This window comes from Gadus morhua, chromosome 6 (genome assembly GCF_902167405.1).
Source record: "Gadus morhua chromosome 6, gadMor3.0, whole genome shotgun sequence".
Classification (NCBI taxonomy): Eukaryota; Metazoa; Chordata; class Actinopteri; order Gadiformes; family Gadidae; genus Gadus; species Gadus morhua.
In genome coordinates this window covers 19046557-19067393 of record NC_044053.1, presented here as the reverse complement: position 1 = coordinate 19067393, position 20837 = coordinate 19046557, and the positions used below count along the sequence as shown (strand labels likewise).

General features: G+C 50.3%; 1 protein-coding gene across 1 annotated transcript in view; it reads left to right on the top strand.

Moving 5' to 3' along the window:
• Nucleotides 1-20837, top strand: part of ebf2 (EBF transcription factor 2) — a 33704-nt gene continuing 12867 nt past the window's right edge. Inside the window, exons 1-6 of the mRNA XM_030359320.1 lie at nt 1-620; nt 3002-3158; nt 5739-5802; nt 7524-7579; nt 7684-7757; nt 9323-9391. Of these exons, the coding sequence (XP_030215180.1) occupies nt 487-620; nt 3002-3158; nt 5739-5802; nt 7524-7579; nt 7684-7757; nt 9323-9391 (554 nt within the window). The 5' untranslated portion in view covers nt 1-486. The remainder of the gene's footprint in view (nt 621-3001; nt 3159-5738; nt 5803-7523; nt 7580-7683; nt 7758-9322; nt 9392-20837) is intronic.

The window sequence follows — 20837 nt, the reverse complement described above, 5'->3', positions numbered from 1 at the left end:
CATTCTGCTCCACCACTCCGTCTCCTCCACCAACACCGGCCGGCCGACACTACAGCGCGCATCTCATCCTCTTCATCTTTATTTTCAGAGCAGGACTTATAGGCGACTTTTCTCCCCAGAATGTTTTGGACGCCGATTCAGTGAAGGTTTGAGATTCAAAGAGCGCACAGTTGGTCTCTGCGCCTGAAGTGATGCCGGTGGAAACAGTTGGACAATGATCGCAATCAGCGGTGGGATTTATCTTGTATGTGTTCAGCCTGACAAGAAAAACTGAGGAATCTGGAAGAGAACCCCTCCCGAGGCAACAGAGTTTAAGTGGGTTTATGTCTTGGGTTCAATCCTTGTATTAGGCCTAATTCAAGCTCTTAGGTTCAGATTTCGGAGTGCATTTTCGTTAAGAAGTCCAGCCCTCCTCGGACACTGTAGGTTAGGGTCAGGGTTAATAAAGGTTGGGAAGGGCACCCAGCTGTGAGCACTAGTGTTTAAATGTTCGGGATTCAGGAGCACCTGATTCGAGAAATTGGCGGATTAAAAGACCGAAGCCTCGCGGAGGAGATGGACCCGATGCGCTCCTGGGTCAGGAACGTCGGGGTCGTGGACGCCAACGCAGCGGCGCAAAGGTATTGTTTCAAATCTAATCCTCTCAAGTGTCTCTTACTTTAAGAACAAGATCAACCAGGAACTAGAGAGGACTGTAGACATGTGCCGTAGTGGAACACTCTCTAGGAATCAGGAGCGCAAAGGTTTTTCCGAAGAAATCGAGCGATCATATTCCGGATGAAATCATCTAATGCTCGACGCGTGGAGTTCAAGAAGAGCTTCAACTACTTGTTGCAAATAAGAGTTTTCCGTTAACTTCATAATTCTTACCTTTAATAAAACCTTTAATGTCGCCTCAGTAGGACAACATACCAGACTGTAATCAGAGATCATTCAGACCTGCAGACATCAAACATCCAGGGTCTGAGATGGAGGAGCGGTCAAAACTTTAACTTGAACGCGTCGTTCGGTTTTTCTGATGATCTGATATATTCTTGAATTTGTCTTTTTCTTAATAGCTTATATTCACCCCAAGAAAATGACAGTTAGCATCGGGCTTTATCTTCTGAGAAAAACAATAATTTCTAAATATCTTTTGAAAAAAGGGCTAAAAACCCCAAAACGATGATAATGTGTCATGATGCCTGAAATAATTATAAAAGTGACATTTCTTGTTATTTATTGGAAATAACTAATATAAAAAAAATGCAATAGACAAATAACGATGGTTCTGTATTTGTTCTAAATTTTTTTGAAACTTGTTCAACGCTCAAAGTCTAATTCACAAGCCTACAAATAAGATGGCATCGGTAAAATAGTTAAAAATAGTTAATTATAATAACCTACACTGATGACACAATTTATTTTATTATTTATTACTGTTACAGGCGTTTGACACAGATGTGGAATATCCTTATTTTTTTGTTGATCTCTATTAATCCTGAGTTAATGTAAATCCAAGACTTGCACCTAAAATAGGCCTTTATATTTACAGCAGATTACATCTGCTTTTACACCTACTGCGCTTGGCCGAATTGAACCGTCAACCTTATTATTAAATCAATGAATTAAAACATTACATTTTAAAATGTTCCTTCGATTGAAAAGCGAGCCCGACTCTCATCTCTGTATTGGTTTCAGCCGATGGTTCTTTGCGTCAGGCGGGCCTCCAGTCCAACGCGATGATTTCATCTTTTAGCTTTTATAAATTAGGCCCTATTTCTCTTTCCTATTTTAGTTATTTTGTGGTCAACTCAAGACCACCAATACATTTAGACAAAAGCTACAGCAGACACATTATTAAATCAACACGTTTTAATAAGTAATGTAAAATCCTTTCAGATTTCTTGTGACACTGTTTGTATTTTTTTTATTAACAATGCGTGTTTTGTATAAAATGTCCCATAATATACAGATGTTTCTTAGCCGCTTTCAGAGGAAAATGCTAATTACTTTTAAGCGCAGCTTTTCATTTCTTTTGATCCATTCCCTGCAGGTCGGACTGGAGGCCTCTGCTTTGTTTTCGATCTATTTTATATAAAGTCATGTGTTTTGCCCTGAGGATATGCTTAATTAATTAATGAAGTTGTTTGGTTATTTGGGGCGTTGATAATATTAATAACAACAATGATAAAAAACACTTGTTCATTATCCATATCGTAATTATTTTCATTAACTCCCTCATACTACAATTTTGCTCAAACAATGATATATTCCAAGTAATATGTAGATCTACTTTCATGTTAACAATGAAATATGTTTATTATTAATTATGTTTTGTCTATAATTAATAATAGTAATAAAAATCATTATTAGTATTATGAATATCACTGAATATTTCTTCATTTGCTTTTGATAAGCACATGATTACACATCCTGCGTGCTTCAGATGCAGGCTCAGGTTTTACAGGATTGATTGATCGATTGATTGATTGATTGATTGATTGAGCGATCAGCCTATGACCTGTCTGTCTCTGTCCCAAGCGGTGTTGCCTTGTCCAATGCTCACTCTGACCCCTCTGTCCCACTCTGACCCATCTGTCTCTCTCCCCAGCGGTGAGGCGTTGTCCAGAGCCCACTCTGACCCGCCTGTCTCTGTCCCCAGCGGTGAGGCGTTGTCCAGAGCCCACTCTGACCCGTCTGTCTCTCTCCCCAGCGGTGTGGCGTTGTCCAGAGCCCACTCTGACCCGTCTGTCTCTCTCCCCAGCGGTGTGGCGTTGTCCAGAGCCCACTCCGACCCGTCTGTCTCTGTCCCCAGCGGTGTGGCGTTGTCCAGAGCCCACTCCGACCCGTCTGTCTCTCTCCCCAGCGGTGTGGCGTTGTCCAGAGCCCACTCTGACCCGTCTGTCTCTCTCCCCAGCGGTGTGGCGTTGTCCAGAGCCCACTCTGACCCGTCTGTCTCTCTCCCCAGCGGTGTGGCGTTGTCCAGAGCCCACTCTGACCCGTCTGTCTCTCTCCCCAGCGGTGTGGCGTTGTCCAGAGCCCACTTCGAGAAGCAGCCTCCCTCCAACCTGCGCAAGTCCAACTTCTTCCACTTCGTGCTGGCGCTGTACGACCGCCACGGGCAGCCGGTGGAGGTGGAGCGCACCGCCTTCGTAGACTTCGTGGAGCACGAAAAGGTGGGACGATGGTGGGGGCTGTGTTTGTGACGGATGGTGCAGAACCACATGGGAAGTAGAGGAATGAGGTGATATTCAAATCCTAACCGCCATCCTTTCAGCTTGAATCTATAAGGATGGTGAACATAGACGTATTTCTCCTTCCTATAGATCCAATATATTTTTAACTGATGTTTAATCTGAAGAGCGTTAATATCAACGGATGTCAGACAGGGAATGTCCTGTGTCCATGAGATCAATTTGACCGAACCGTATTACACCTTACTCACGTCAACTGCTCTCGACGGCTCTGAAGCCAGAACAACACACTGAGGATGAGGAGGGTGATGGGAGATTGAAAAAGAATATCTAATGACTAATTAGCAGCCTGCCTCATTAGGGGCAGACATGACTACTTAAAAAAAATGCAAATTATGCTCACCCCTGTTAAGTTATACAGTAAACTAATCATCAAAGTATCTTCTGCTGCCAACCCTAACAAACACACACACACACACGCAAATAAACACACACACACACACACACACACACACACACACACACACACACACACACACACACACACACACACACACACACACACACACACACACACACACACACACACACACACAAACACACATCTATACCAAACACACACATCTATACACACATGTTTGTTGACTCCATTGGTCAGACATTCCCCTAAAGTAAGGACGAGGTGCAGAGAAGGGGAGACAGGGAGCGATAGAGACAGCGTTCAGAATGATCCTTGTGTCTGGTGTTGGCGGATGTTTGGGCTGGTGGCTGGGAGGGGTGGTAGTGGTAAGGATGGTGGTGATGGTGGTGACGGTGAAGGGGTCTCTTTAAATGGCACCATCTCTGTCCTCAGAGAGGCGAGAGGAGACCCCCCTGTCAACTGGAGTCCAGCTATGTGTTTTGGGGAAATTTGATCGAGGGAGGGGATGGAGCTGAGAGCTGCTGTCATACTGTCACTGCTGAAGAGTCAGTGGACCCCCCCCTCCCTCCCCCAGAGAATAGGACGCCCCACCCCCCACCCCCCCAGAGAAGACCTGTGTGTAGAACCCCCCCCCCCCCCCCCAGAGCAGACCAGTGTGCAGGAACCCCCCCCCCCCAGAAGACCATTATGTAGCCCTCGCAGAGCAGACCAGTGTGCAGGTCCTGCCCCCCAATGTGTAGGCCCAGCGGAGCAGCTCATTGTCTGCTGGTTATCCCTGTCCGCGTTGTTCCTCCTGCTGAGGAGCTGAGGAACGTAGAGATCCCCTTTGGCTGTTCGTTTGAGAACACGAGTCTCCAAGTCCAAGACTCACTATTAGACCACTCTGTTGCAGCACAAGTTTACTCCTGAGTTTTGGTACTTTCTCTCTTGGCTATGGTTCACCTCACTCACACAAGCCCACTCTTCTCTCTCCTTACTTTTCTATCCAGTTACTGTCTCCTACCTTGTTCGCCCCCCTATCTTCTCCTTCTTTCTTCTCTTCTCTCCCTCGCTCCTCTCTGGCCTCCTGGGTTATTGGAGCAGGGAGCGGTCCTCTGAGACCACTTAGAGGTAGACCAGTTGAGCCCCAGAAGAAGAACAAGATGAAGGAGCAGGAGGAAGGAAAGGAGAACGCATGAGTGAGAGTGAGCGCAAGACAGTAGATAGATAGATGGCTGGAGAAGGAGGGAGAGAGAGAGAGAGAGAGAGAGAGAGAGAGAGAGAGAGAGAGAGAGGGAGCGAGCCTGAGGGAAGTAGGGATAGCAGAGGAGAGGAAGTTTTTGCCGTCAAGGTCGACTGCTGCTCACTCACTACAGTTACTTTACACATTCACACACGCACACACACACACACACACACACACACACACACACACACACACACACACACACACACACACACACACACACACACACACACACACACACACACACACACACACACACACACACAGAGTCACTCACACACACACACACACACACACACACACACACACACACACACACACACACTATTAGTATACATTTCCTGTGTTTCCGTGTGCGTATTCAGATCAGTGATTGCTATCACATGGCTGACAAAGACTATCTGCTTTCTTCTTTTCTAATTGAATGAAGAAGCGGTTGGTTTCTTACACTGTGTGTGTGTGTGTGTGTGTGTGTGTTTGTCTGTGTGTGAGAGAGTGGGAGAGTGTGTGTTTGGTGTGTGTGTGGATACAGTAAGCCGTCAGGATTCATCCTCACAGCCTTCAGTTCATCCTCTAAACAGAGCTGCTAAGTCAAGGTTAAGTACTCAGCTCATGAGCACAATGTGAGGGTCCCATCTGGGGGGGCTTTGAGCCCCTACCCCTCTGATCTTGCCAGCGCTCCAAGTGAAGGGTGTGAGCCTGAGGATTAGAGACCAGGAGGTTTCCCTGCCTGGTCTCCTCTGAGGGACGCCCAGCCACCGATAGACAACGTCTTCCCCCTCGCCCTCTGCTCCACAGGTCTCACAGTCTAACGTGTTCTCTCTCTCTCTCTCTCTCTCTCTCTCTCTCTCTCTCTCTCTCTCTCTCTCTCTCTCTCTCTCTCTCTCTCTCTCTCTCTCTGTGTTTCTGTGTGCAGGAGCAGAGTGGTGAAAAGACAAACAACGGAACACACTACAAGCTGCAGCTCCTCTACAGCAACGGTGAGTGCTGAAGCCTGTTGTTATGGTTCTACCTCTCTGTTGGTCTCCAGGTTTTAATGGTAAGAAGAGGTCTGATTCAGAAGAACATGAAGATCAGTGTGAGGTTCCTTCAGACTGGGTGATGGTGGAAGGGCTGGGAGGGAACTTGACGTCCAGATGAACAGCGTCTCTTCCTCCTCTGTGTAGCTATGAACGGTTCACCTGTAAAAGGGCCCGTTAAGGCTTTACTGCTGGTGGTAATAGGTGTTCAATATATTGAACTGGTGTTCAGTGGTGCTCCTCAATACACTACAGTAAATCCATGTAGGCTGATCATTCCAGACAATTACGCAAACATAGGAAGCATTCAGAAACGGCAGCAGAGAGAGAATCAAAATCACAGAAGATGTTTGATATAAGACTGTTCAAATGTGAACATTGAAACAGAAGGGCAGCATGATCCCCAAACTTCCCCCCACTTATACCCCAGCGATCACAAACATGTTTTCATCTCCTAGACACCCTCCCGATTCGCTTGGGTTGGAGTGCCCAATACTTCCTGAAGTACCGAGCACTCACACATTTCTGTCGCTTCAAAGGAGAGCTCTGCGCTAGTTGGAAACCTGCGGTCACCCAAAGTGTTGCTCAGAAGGAAGCGCCTGAGCACCGCGAGGAGCGCTTTAGATCCCCGCTCGCGCCGCACCTGGGCACGGCTCTGCTGCGGCTCCTCGCAGGAGGAAGCCGCTCCCAGGCCTATATATGGGCATGCGGCCCCCCGGTGCCCTGCATCAGAGGGGGGAGCGGGAGAAGCCGTTCCCAGGAGCCGCCGCAGCCCTGCCATCCCCATGGCACCCATGGGAGAAAAGATGAAAGACGCCTTTCTGAGCAGAGCCCTATCTCTATACACCCTCAGCACACACGCGCAAGCACACACGCACGCACAAAAGCACCCGCACGCACACACGCACACACAAAAGCAAACACACGCATGCGCACACACAAATATGGGCTTGTACACCCACAAACACACAAAAATGCATGTACACACTTGAGTGCATGCATGCAGTCGCATGCACCACGCACACACTCTGTACATGTGAGGGCGTCAACAACACTCCTTCTTTTGCACTTCATCTGAGCCATCCCTCCAGCGATACCCAAGGAATATCAATCAGGACTTTGATGAGGGAAACACATTTCAAAAGTAATTCCGATAAAGTGGCAAAATCCTAGCCGAGTTGAAGGAGTAAACAGAACGGCTTTGGGAGTCCACCAACCCACCCTTTGACCAGGAAAGCTGTTAAAGGGATGGGACCCTTTAACATCTTTCTGATAAAGGGTCCCATCCTTGCTCTGTAGGGAACATCCATGCTGTCCCCTACAGTCCCCAACACAGCTCTGGATCATTTTCTGTTTGCTATGTCAATATTTTAGCCATTTTGTGTTGCATAATTGCACAGTGGGCCTTCTCAACAAATATTTATTTCAGTCAGATTGGTTTTGAAACAGTAGAAATGAGTCTCTCAATCCCAGATGGACACCATTTGCATTTTTAGAGATGTGCGTAGATATCTTAAATCCTTGTTTTAAAATGTGTTTAAAACAATGTTTAAATTGTTTTAATGATTTCCATATTTATGTATTTGTAGGCTGCAATCTCTTGTTTACAAACAGTTTGCTTTTAGGAAACTTGAGGAATCCTGAATCTGACGTCGTTGTTGTTGTTGTTATTTTCATTTCAGGCGTCCGGACGGAGCAGGACCTTTACGCCCGTCTCATCGACTCCGTCACCAAACAGGTGGGTCACTCTCCTCACCACGACGGGTGGCGTACAGCAAAGCTGATTGGTTCATTGAGTGTTTGGTGAAATCTAACCTGCTCCTCTCCACTCCCTCCCTCCAGCCCATCACCTACGAAGGCCAGAACAAAAACCCGGAGATGTGCAGAGTTCTGCTGACACACGAGGTGATGTGCAGGTGAGTCCCCACACACAAACTACACGCACCACACACAGACCACACACACACACACACACACACACACACACACACACACACACACACACACACACACACACACACACACACACACACACTACACACGCACACACACACTACGCACGCACACACACACACTGACACACTGACACACACACACACACACACCACCCCTCACCTCATCTCCTGGATGGTGGTCCTCCGAGGAGTCAGACCGGTACAGGAAGCTTGGGTTGGAGACAGGCAGACAGACAGACGGGCAGACGGACGGACAGACAGACAGACAGACAGACAGACAGACAGTCAGACAGACAGACAGACGGGCAGACGGACGGACAGACAGACAGACAGACAGACAGACAGACAGACAGACAGACAGACTGGGGTGTGAAGGTGGGGTAGTGACCCGGGGATGGAGGGCCGGGGGGGGGGGGGGGGGGGGGTGATGAGGGAGGCCTATAGGAGCTGTGGGGAGGGGGACAGAGGGGGGTGGGGGCTCCATTGTGTGGCCAGCAGATGCCCGAATGTGACTCACAGCTGGCTAATAACAGAGCTGGGGAGGCAGAGGGCAAGCGGCACAGCTGGGGAGTGAGCGCTCCTGACGGGGGGGGTGGGGGGCAGGAGCGGGGTGACGCGAGGTGTAGAGGTGGCAGATGGCTAAGGGGTGGGTGCACTTTTGTTATGCAGCGGAGGGGACTGGAAAGGGGGCGGGAGGTTTGGGGAGGGGCCCCTCGGACAGGACTGCTGACGAATGGGTGATGCTGTGAGACTGTGTGCGCGCGTGTGTGAGTGTGTGTGTCTGTGTGTGTCTCTGTGTGTGTGTGTGTCTGTGCGTGTATGTTTGTGTACGCATATGTTTGTGTGTGTGTGTGTGCGAGTGTGGGTGAGTGTACATATATGTGTGTGTTTGTGTGTGTGTGCGTGTGTTTGCGTGCGTGTGTGCTTGTGCATTTGCGTATTTAAGTGTGTGTAACTGTGTGTGTATGTGTGTGCGTGTGTGTGCATATGCATGTGAGTGTCTGAGTGTGTGTGTTTTTTGCATGTATGTGTGTGTGAGTGTGCGTGTCTGATTGTGTTTATGCCTGCTGCCTAGTGTTCATGTTTGTGCGTGCGCGTGAACGTGTGTGCCATGAGTCTGGCTGGGTGGGGTTTGATTCTGAAATCAATGTGACAGATTGCCTGGCTGGCTCCTCCGCTGTGATTGGTCTCTTGCTGTTTGTTGGGAGTGCTGTTGTACCTTCTCTCTTTCTCTTCTTCTTTTGTCCATTCTTCTCCTCCCTCCCTCGCGGCCTTTGTTCGCCTCTGGATCTGCGCCGACTCCGGGGGTGTGTGTGTGTGGGTGTGTGTGTGTGTGAGAGTGTGTGAGTGTGCGTGTGTGTGTGTTTGAGTGTCTGTGAATGGGCCAAACAAAGAGTAGGTCCTTTTGCTTGGCTTTCTTCTGACTCTACTGTTTTATTTCCCTCTCTCTCTCTCTCTCTCTCTCTCTCTCTCTCTCTCTCTCTCTCTCTCTCTCTCTCTCTCTCTCTCTCCTCTCTCTCTCCTAGTCGCTGTTGCGAGAAAAAAAGTTGTGGAAACCGCAACGAGACGCCTTCTGACCCCGTGATCATCGACAGGTAACAAGAAAAAACACTTGACACTTGATGAAAACCCTCCACCATCTCAGCCTCACCCTCACTTCTGCTCACATCACCCCTTTGTGTTACTATGGCCCTCTGCTTTCACTGAGCACATCACAACACAAAGAGAAAGGAACCTCAAGGGACAGTCACAGTGTGAGGGACAGAGTGACAGTGTGAGGGACAGAGATACAGTCTGAAGGACAGAGACACAGTGTGAGGGACAGAGAGACAGTGTGAGAGACAGAGAGACAGTGTCAGGAACCGAGAGCAACAGGAGATCCTTGCTGGTTTGTTACAGAGAAAAAGAGGGTGAAACAACCCAAAATACTTGAAGAACCAACAGCCACTGGTTGTTTCATGAGTTCTCCAACATAAACTCTGAACACAGCACTGTTGAAGAATAGGAAGGGTGACCAATCAGGGAGAGCAGAGCTGGGGTGTGATTGGTTGAACGTTGACCTGGGCTTCATGGTCGCGGAGTCCCCTCATGCACCCGGGCTCTGGAGAACCACCTGTATGTCCGCTGTGAATACGTACAAGCCCTGGTGTGTGTTTGTGCGTCTGCGTGTGTGGCCGTGTTCCCTACCAGCGGATCAATGCCCTGCTCATGAGCACGTGTTTAGCGTGGGTATCCTTCCTGCAGAAGGACCACTGTTGTGTGAGCAGAGCTTCATGCAGTACCTCAGACCCCCCCCCCCCCCCCCCCCCCCAGGAGCTCTAGCGGGGTCTTCTGGACCTGTCTGTGGGGCGCTGTAGCACGGTGGAGTAGGGGGGGGGGCACATGTGTGTTTAATGTTCCCCCCGGTCCCGACAGCCAGTTATCACGCGGTGGGAACGGCCGCTGGTTAATCGCTGTGTGTGAGCGCCGGCACGTCTCCCAGCTTCACGGCGGCTGCCAGGCGTTAACCTCATGATGAACGCTCACGGCGCCACCTGACGGGAGATGCCTTCAACGTGATGTCATCCCAGCAGCCTCAGTGCGCCGCTCTTTCTTTCTCTTCAATCTTTCTTTTTTCCTTTCATTCTGTCTTTCCTTCTCGCTGTTTGTCCTTCTGTCATGATCTATTCGATCTTTTGCTCTCTGCCTATCTCTCTCCCTCCCTCCTCTCCCTCCTCTCTCTCTCCCTCTCTCTCTCTCTCTCTCGCTCCCTTCGTTGTCCTCTCTCTCTTCTGCCTCCTCTCCCATCCTTTTTCTCATACTTAGTTTCATGTTCAGCATGTCAAGGCACCTTCCTCATCTCAGTCTCTGTTTGTAAGGATCTCCTCAACCCACCCCCACCGCCCTCCTCTCCTCTTCATCTCTCTCTCTCTCTCTCTCTCTCTCTCTCTCTCTCTCTCTCTCTCTCTCTCTCTCTCTCTCTCTCTCCCCCTCTCTCTCCCTCCTCAGTTCGCCTTGACTGCCTGTTGACAGTGTGTCTCAGAGGATCTCTGCTGAAGATAGTTTTCGTATCACGGGGGGGATATATCGGACTGTTGTCCAATGAAGATTTTTCCCAGAATTCCTCGGAGCAGCTGGTTTTCTCATTCAGATCTTTCTTTTCCTTCAATGACAAAAAATACCCCCCCCCCCCCCGCCCCACCCACCAACCTAACTTCCTTCTTAAAGCTGAACAGTTAAAAGCTCTCCAAGGTTTGACCGTATCTTTTTTATTTGAAAGCGTAGCTCCGTAATGTGGGAAAGGAGAGATCCATATTTCCATGCGTTAGCTCCAACGGACGCCCAGAGGGAGCGATGAGGCCGTGGAGGAGGATTGACTTAAATGGAATCATTGACCTACTGTACGGCCTAATCACGCCGGGCATATCCCTCCCTCACAGGGGCGACGCCCTCCTGATAGTCGCCGCCACAATCCTCTCCTTGGGGAGCGCTAGGCTAATAGCGCCCGCGCTAATTTGCGATAAGCCGGCGGAATTCCGTCCCAGCCGGGGTGCGTAGTGTTGGTCCGAACACATGTACATACAGCTCCTGTCTTTCACAACAAACACACACCTATACACGTGCACACACACACACACACACACACACACACACACACACACACACACACACACACACACACACACACACACACACACACACACACACACACACACACACACACACACACACACACACAACAAGGAAGGGAGTAAAGTATGGAAAGAGCAGAGGAAAGTCTTTCCTGTGACAGATGTATGAGCCAGGCATTGTGCGCAGGGCGACGGGTGTTTGGGGCAGTTTGGGGGGGGGTCTGTGTCCATGTTAATTTATGTATGCGTATGGATGTATGTGCGATTGTCTATCTGTCCCTGTGACCCCTGCACTGACCTTTCCCTTCAGTCCCTGCTTGGGTCCTCAATTATTCATGTGTGGTTTATATGTGTGTGTGTGTTTATGTTTCTTTGTGCATTTCTGTGTGTGTGTGTGTGTGTGTGTGTGTGTGTGTGTGTGTGTATGTGTGTGCGTGTGTGTGTGTGTGTGTGTGTGTGTGTTAAAAATCACAAGCTACATTTGTATGTAATGTACATGGGTGTCAGTGTGTGTTTCATGTTTGTTGTGCGTGAATGGGCTTGAATGTTTATATGTGTTTATGTGTGTATTTTAGTAGGTTAGGGTGATTTTATATATGTGTGTGTTTGGAGGATGCATCCTTACTCTATGGCCATAGTAATCACCTCCCTGACTCCTCCCACTCCACCTGTTCACCAATCAGCAAGCAGCGTGGTGGGGCCCGTCGCGGCCAACCGCTCTTATTTTGACATCCCCGCCTGCCCCCTCTTCCTCTACCTCCATCTCTTCCTTTATCTTCCTCTCGGCCACTAGCTCGGTCTCCTATCTCTGTGCTACCCCCCCTCCCTCCTGTCACTCAACGGCAGGGCTCCTCCTCCTAATGTCTGTTTACTTTCCTCACTCCTCTCCTCCACTTCTTCCTAATGCTTGCAAAGCCCTCTCCTCACTCACACATAAACACACACACACACACACACACACACACACACACACACACACACACACACACACACACACACACACACACACACACACACACACACACACACACACACACACACACACACACACACACACTAATGCGCACACACACCCACACACACATAAGCCTGTCTAATTTTGCAATAATTAGGCAGTGTCATTAGGACACCTACCCAAGCACAGGGGAGTTTGCAATTCCCCTAACGGCCCCAAACCCCCCTCTTTTCTAATCTCCTTTCCATATTGTTTCGGTTTTCACCTCCCCTCCCCTTCCCTCCCTCCCCTTCCCCCGCTCCTGCTGTTGCTCTACCTCCTTCTCCCCCTAATCCCGATTTGAGTGAAAGGGGAGAAAGAGGAGATCCCAGCTGATCCATGGGGAGGGGGGGGGGGGGAGTCAAAGCTGGGTAGGGATGAGGTGGGGTTGGGTGGGGGGGGGGTTGGGTGGTTGAGGGGGAGCGAGGTCGCTGATGTCGCCGATGGCTTGTAAAGTGACCCCGAGATTATTATATAATCCATGGATAGTTTCTATTTTAAATGTCTGCTCTTGGGGGAACTTTTTAATTTTCTTCATTCACTATTCTGACTCTGCCCTGACTTTGTCACTTATCTTCAACGACTGGTTGATCTATCGCATCTTCGATTGATCGCCGTACTGATTGGTTAAGGGGATGATGTATGCTGATCATGATGAATCTCGATTGAGTATCTTCCTTTGTGTTCATTAATAATAATATTAACCACAAACGTAATCAGCTGTGAGGACAAAGTCTACAGCAGCGTTTCTGGAGCCTCGCTTCATGGCGGGTCTAGTTTTCTTCCAAATCGAAACCTCCCGCTCTTCTCGCCGTTCACCCTGCAGTCCTGCTGCCGGCAGGATTACAGCCCCGCTGACCTCTGACCCCAGCAGACTATACGGCCCCCTACCCGAGCGTGCCCCTGTATTTACTAGGGAGGCTGACTGTGGAGGCAGACGGACTGGTCTGTGCTGTTACTACTGGTGCTGCTGGTAAAACAGTCTTTAGGCGGATTGGGCTGATTGGGAGGGCTCCCAGTGCGGGGCGCTGGTCTTTTATTTGGCGGGGGGGGGGGGGGGGGGCCGGGGATCGATGGTCATGAGGAGAGTGTGGAGGAGCCGTGGAAATGTGGGAGCCTTTCAGACACAGCAGGGATCAATGGTAAGCACTATCTCACTAATTGATCGTGTTTCCAAGAGGGGTCTTTTTTAACAAGCCCGCACTCAGAGAAAAGGAGAATAATCAATGGGAATTTTCCAATGTAGTCAATAAAGCAATCCTCCCCTCCCCGCCCTCCCTTTCTCCCTCACTCCCCTCCCCTCCCCTCCTCCCCTCACTCCCCTCCTCTCCCCCCCACTTCCGCTGTGGTCCAAATGACCCATCAGAAAAAAAAACAGGAACTAAGTCAAATAAATAAAAGGATAAAGTCAAAGCCCATGTGAATACATTTTATGTCCGCGCAGATACATGCTCTTTGTTTAGGTCTAAACAGCTGCTTTAGCCTCCTGGTTGAACATGATTAAGGCGGCCAGCGGTTAGCTTAGCTTCAGCTGCTCCCTCCCAGAGAATCCATTCCTCTTAATCTCAGCTTGCTGCTCCCATTGATTCCTGGTGGAGCCGGGCTCCGGGGCTGCATGAAGCCTACAGTAGGCTGCTCCCCATCTTGTCATTGCAATGGTAAAAGGTGGAACATAGCTTTGAATAGCAATGGCAGCCGGGTTACGTAACATTTTCATTGTAGCCGTTTTTTTTGTTTGCTGACTAGTGTTAGCTGCTCAGGTTTGCTCTCCAGCTGTGTGAAGGCACGATGGGGTGGAGGGTGAACGGACTGAGGGTGGTGAGTTCACTGGAGGAAGAAAGAGGTAAATGCACATCCAGAAACACAGAAGGTCTGAGTCTGTATACCAGGACCCTTAAGTCACGCTCCAGCCAGCCTGAGATTCAGATGAGTCTTCTTTAGCATTTGCCTCTCATCTCTGCATGGGCATAGTTAAGATGGGGACCCGCAGTGATTGACGAGGTAAACAAACAGCTGCATAGTGTGAGATGGACTGTCTTTATTTGATCTATGTGTGGAGAGCAATGAGTGTTCAGAGGGAGCTCAGAGACGGACGGTTGGTCCACCATGAGTTTCTCTAGTGCTCTTCAGAGACCCTTATGGATCAAGAATGAGTGGACGGTTGGACCATAAACCCTTCACTTCATCATTTGTTTTTTTTTATTGCCTGTCCCGGCCCTCTCTCGTTGTCTCACTCTGCCCGAACATGTGTCTGTCTGCGACTCCCTCTGTCCGGCCGCTGGACAGACGTCTTCTGTCCGCCGCTCCCTGTTTAACGGAGGACGAGGCCTCGGTGAGCTTCATGGGTCGTCCCTGGTGCGTCCTCCATGCTATTAGCGTGAGCTAGCCTGCTAGCCCTCATGGAAAACTCTCGTGGTTTGAGTGTCTCCTCGCCCACCAGAGGATAATAATAAGAGCTGCACTTTGGGAAAGCGACATTAAACGACTAGTGAAAGAATGCAAAGACCCAACCACATATCTTGGACAAAGTCAGGGGTCAAATTCCTTCTCTCTCCCCAATGCATACTCAGTATTGACGCCAAGCTTGTTATGGCCTGTTAGATACTTATTTACAACTTTTATAGCTCATGCAACAATATCGTTCTGAGAGATTGTTTTCTCATATGCCCCCCCCCCCCCCCAGTCTGTGAACACACAGCATTTGAGGGTTAGATGAGTTTGTACGTGATTATGTCACATTTCACTAGTATGTTTATTAAGGCATTATATATACTATTAAATACGGTTATGGTTTACCCAAACCAACGAACCCTAACCCTAAGCACTATGCTGCTGTTTTCTTGCATATGTCGTTTTCCCATACATGGTTTGTGACACAGACAGTACACAAGCATACGTCCTCCCTCTCAGACACACACACACACACACACACACACACACACACACACACACACACACACACACACACACACACACACACACACACACACACACACACACACACACACACACACACACACACACACACACACACGCGCAAACACATGCACAGCCATGCATATCCCATATACAGTCTATATATTCATAGCCATACACAACTTGCCTGTCTCCTGCACATGCAAAACACATGCATACAGCGACACAGACACAAACACACACACACACATACACACACACACACACACGCACATACACATACATACACCCATGCACAGACTCGCAGACACAGAAAAACACACACACATACACATACACACACACTCACTATCTCGCTCCAGTGCCCTGTCACAGGTCTGTGGGGGTGGGGTTGGGGGTCCCTCCAGACCCCCTGTCAGGCAGGGTCCTCAGGCAGGGGCCCGCGCACCGTGGCGACAGCCCACGGAGGCTCCAGTGAGCACAGGCTCTCTCTCACACACACACACGCACACACACACACACACACACGCACGCACACACACATACGCACACGCACACGCACGCACACGCACACGCACACACATACACACACACACATACTCTGGCCGGAGGGACGGCCGCTCCCAGGGGGAGGGGGGGGGGATGACACAATGATAGACAGGGGGAGCGAGCGGATGTCTGCAGTATCAAACAGCATGACAGGTAGGGCTGGGACAGATGACCACTCTCAGACCTCCCCAGTTTATCAAGCTTGTACTTTATACTGGGGATGGGGGGGGGGGGGGGGGGGGCTGGAGGGTCTCTGTGGTGCACCAGGAAGCGCTGGGGTCTCTGTCCAACGTGAACAGGAAGTGTGCCATGAGTGACAGGTCAGAACCCCTGTTTGTGTTTTGCCACCTTTGCTCTGCTGCGGGGGCCGGTGTTGGGTGTCGTGGCGTGACCTTCGACCCCAGGAACAGGCCTGGCTTGTTGTCTTTAGCAGGAGGGGGCGGGTGGGGGAAACCCGGCACAGCAGCAAAACAATCTGACGGGAAGTAGGAATGGACCGCAAATGTCATGTCGTGGTCTGACGGCGACAGTGGGGGGAGTTCAGGCCGGCTGGGGGGGGGGGGGGGGGCCGTTTGGTTTTGAGGGGTGCCTCAATGGCATTTTGAAGGGTCTCCGTTGCTTGGGTGGGGGCACCCTGTCATTTGTCTAGCTACTAATGAGGTTCACCTTTGCCTGAACAATGTAGAGATTAAGTAGAGGGCAGATTACTGTGATTTAGAGGGTGCTTCAGATAGAGAAGAGACAAATAGTGTGTGCGTATGTGTGTGTGTGTGTGTGTGTGTGTGTGTGTGTGTGTGTGTGTTTCAGGGGAAACCCGCTGTGGGCTGCCTTGTTTCTTGTGTGTCGCGGCTGAACGTACTATTTGTTTTCTCAGCATATCTGTTCTCACTGTAATCATGATCTCTTGCTACTGTTGTTTGGCTTTCTCTGCTGTGTGTGTGTGTGTGTGTGGGTGTGTGTGTGTGTGTGTGTGTGTGTGTGTGTGTGTGTGTGTGTGTGTGTGTGTGCGCGTGTGTGTGTGTGTGTGTGTGTGTGTGTGTGTGCGTGCGTGTGAAGCAATGGCCCAGCTAGATGTATTTAGAAACAGCCTCTATTTTCTCTTCTTGTTTGTGTTTCATGACTGTGATAATGATTGCACGTCTGCGCGTGTGTGTGTGTGTGCGTATATGTGTGCATATGTTCTTGTATGAGGTGTGTGTGTGTGTGTGTGTGTTTAATAGCAGGCTAATGTGGGTGTAGTATGGGTCATGCTGAGGGGTGGGGGCTGGCCAGTTATAGGCTTACGTTTCACTAATGGCTTAATAAGGCCCGCCCCCCTTGAGGTCCCACATCTGTTTGTTGGTGTGTGGACCGCGGGCCGGAGAAGCTCCGTCTCCTGGACCCGTGTTTAACACTATGACAGCGACCCACCAGGGCTGAGACAGACAGGTCTCCCCTCAGACGGACAAGTACCCCCCCCCAGCGGGATCGAGCGCTGGGTGGGGTTCTAGAGTCAGAGATCTCTGGATATCTGCTTATATGTTTGTGTGTGTGTCAGTGGGTGTGGGATGGTCCTGATGGATCCGTCAGGGCCGAGGGCCGTGGGGTCATGTGACCGCTGACAGCTTCCCAGCAGGCATGCTGAGCAGCCCACCGTCTCCCTCCTCCCCCCCTCCCCCCCTCCCTCCTCCCCCGCCCCACCCCCCAGCCTCTGTCTCTGAGCTGGACTCCACACATTTGCTCTGGATTAGACATGGACAGTAAATTACAGGCCAGCAGACGAGCAGAACCACACATCATCTCTCTTTCACACGTTGTTCACCTTTAATGCCCCTCCCCCCTCACCTCTCCTCCCTTACCTCTCCTCCCTCACCTCTCCCCCCTTCACCTCTCCTCCCTCACCTCTCCCCCTTCACCTCTCCTCCCTCACCTCTCCCCCCTTCACCTCTCCTCCCTCACCTCTCCCTCCATCACCATTCTTCTGCTGCATTGCTTTTACCACTTTTTAACTCTCTCTCTGACTGTGTCCCTCTCTCACTCTCTCATTCTCTCTCTCTTTCTCTCTTTCTCTCTCTCACACACTCTCTCTCTCGCGCTTTCTCTCTCTCTCACACTCTCTCTCTCTCTCTCTCTCTCTCTCTCTCTCTCTCTCTCTCTCTCTCTCTCCCTCTCTCTCTCTCTCTCTCTCTCTCTCTCTCTCTCTCCCCCTCTCTCCCTTGTTTCATTGTTCGTATCCTTGTCTCCTCTATTCTCCCTCTCACTCTTGTCTGTCACCCCCAACCCTGTCAGAAGCGTCTCCTGTCTGTTGGTCTGTCTGTCTGTCTGTGCTGTTGTACCTTTATTGTGTGTCACGCTACGCTAGAATCTCTTCCCTCTTCACCCCCCAACCCTTACTTTCCTACAAGCGGGCCCTTCTGTTGCGGCTTCGCAGGTTCCTCTCTCTCCCCTCTCCCTCCTCTCTCTCTCCTCCTGGAAACAGATGTTGTTTGTCAGATCTTATCATTACTGGCTAATTAAGAAGACATCTCTCCTCATTCTGTTGTTGCTTCTCATCTCTCTCTCTCTCTCTCTCTCTCTCTCTCTCTCTCTCTCTCTCTCTCTCTCTCTCTCTCTCTCTCTCTCGCTCTCTCGCTCTTGCTCTCGCTTTCTCTCTTTCTCTTTCGCTCTCTCTCGCTCTCTTTCTCTTGCTGGCTGTCTTTCCCTTCATCCTTTCCTTTGTTCTTCTTGGTTGAAGGTTTGACTCCTGCTTTGATATAAAATGCACAATATGAAATCGTAACATAGACTAACTGTTTCAAAGTGCGCTTACCAACGCTGCCAGAATACCTTTGGGGGCTTGTTGGTTGATTTGGGTGTGATTAATAATCCATTCAGTCCTGTTGGGGGCATGTGTCTTGAATTGACAGCTATGAGACCGTATTTGATTCCTTGTCTCCCAGGACACGCTTTGCATTGTGGGAGAGGTCAGGACGCTGATGGGACTTGAATTCCCCGTCCTGGTTTTAAATTCCTGTTTTTCTGAGGGAACATCTCTCCACATCTCTCCATATCTGCGTCTGGCCCGCCGGTCCCTCGTGACGGCTGCTTCCTTTATTGGGCCTTTGTGAGCCCAACTAGAATGCTTTAATGACATTTATTTTTAACGTACAAGTAAACAACATATTGAAACGCAAGACATGCTAATAGGTTCTGTTTTTAAAACTTTTTTCACCAGCCGGTAAATTGAAGCCGCTCGAACCCTCCTATCGCCTCCTCCGCCCGCCCCCTCTCCCCCCTCAGCCCGGTCGAACCCCCCCAGCTCCCCCCCTCTCCCCCCTCAGCCCGGTCGAACCCCCCCAGCTCCCCCCCTCTCCCCCCTCAGCCCGGTCGAACCCCCCCCAGCTCCCCCCCGCTCCCTCGGCTCTGCTCCGCCGGAGAGGCTTTTGTAGGCTGCTGAGGCTGAAGGCTTTACGGCACGACATCACGGCTCCATAAATCAGCAGCAGGGCTCTAAACGCCCGCCTTGTGTCACAGTTCTCAGGTTCAGAGCTAGTGGGGTGGGCTGAGGCTGGGCCCCGCGGTCCCCCCCATGGCCCCAAGGCTGGAGATGAGGTCGGAGTAAAGCAGCAGGAGGAGGAGGGGGGAGGGGGGGGGGGGCACAGCATCATGACCTCGCCACACAGGCCTTAAACACGTTCTCCATCCTCCTAGAGGTCTGTCTGTCTGTCCAGCTCCTACCTGGGAGTTCTGTCCTATTCTGTCAGTGGACGAACACCTCCAAGTGTCAATCAACCCGCGGCCACATCTGTCAGAACATGCTGTGGGGCGCTTGCTTTCTGAACTCTCTTTTGAACCCTAATATCCGTTCTGCTTTCCCTGATGGATTATTACACAAGCAATGCTTCCACCCCCAAGAGAGGAGGAGCAGGAGAGACAGGACCAATTTTATTATAAAAGTGTGTTTTTGATGTGATGCATGATTGGATGAGGAACTGCACAGCTATGGCGTGGCAAGGTTTGGATGGCAGTGTTTGGTTTAGTAGTGCTGCGCTGGAGTTTAGCTGAAGTAGTGATGGGGTGGAGGTTGGGTTAGCTGGAGTAGTGCTGCGCTGGAGTTAAGATGAAGTAGAGTTTAGCTGCGCTGGAGTTTAGATGAAGTAGAGTTTAGCTGCGGTGGAGTTTGGGTGAAGTAGAGTTTAGCTGCGGTGGAGTTTGGGTGAAGTAGAGTTTAGCTGCGGTGGAGTTTGGGTGAAGTAGAGTTTAGCTGCGGTAGCTGCGGTGGAGTTTAGGTGAAGTAGAGTTTAGCTGCGGTGGAGTTTAGGTGAAGTATAGTTTAGCTCTGGTGGAGTTTGGGTGAAGTAGAGTTTAGCTGCGGTGGAGTTTAGATGAAGTAGAGTTTAGCTGCGGTGGAGTTTGGGTGAAGTAGAGTTTAGCTGCGGTGGAGTTTAGGTGAAGTAGAGTTTAGCTGCGGTGGAGTTTAGATGAAGTAGAGTTTAGCTCTGGTGGAGTTTGGGTGAAGTAGAGTTTAGCTGCAGTGGAGTTTAGGTGAAGTATAGTTTAGCTCTGGTGGAGTTTGGGTTGGCTGAAGAGGTGCTTCGGTGGATTCTGTTAGTTGAAGTTCAGCTGTAGGGTTTATCTTTTACTGGCTGAAGTTTTGGTTGGTGCGGAGCAGGTCTGGATGTTTTGATAGGTGGTGTTCTCTCAGTGACGTAGGTGAGGTGGGTGGGATGAGGTTGTGGGCTGGCTGGAGACCAGGGGACTTGATGAGGTCCGGGCAGGGGCAGCAGGGGTGTAGAGTTGTTGGGGTGCAGGGGTCCCGGAGCGGGCCGGTGGGAACGTCCTGTGCTGGTATGTGACAGAGGGTGTATCAGTTCAGAGCTGCTCTGTGCCCCATTAGCAAGGTCAAAGGTCAGGTGCCCCGGGTGTTAACCTTGGTGACCAGTCTAGCGCCGAGTCTGCCAGGAGACCGGGACCTGGGTATTTATTACACACACACAAACACACAAACACACA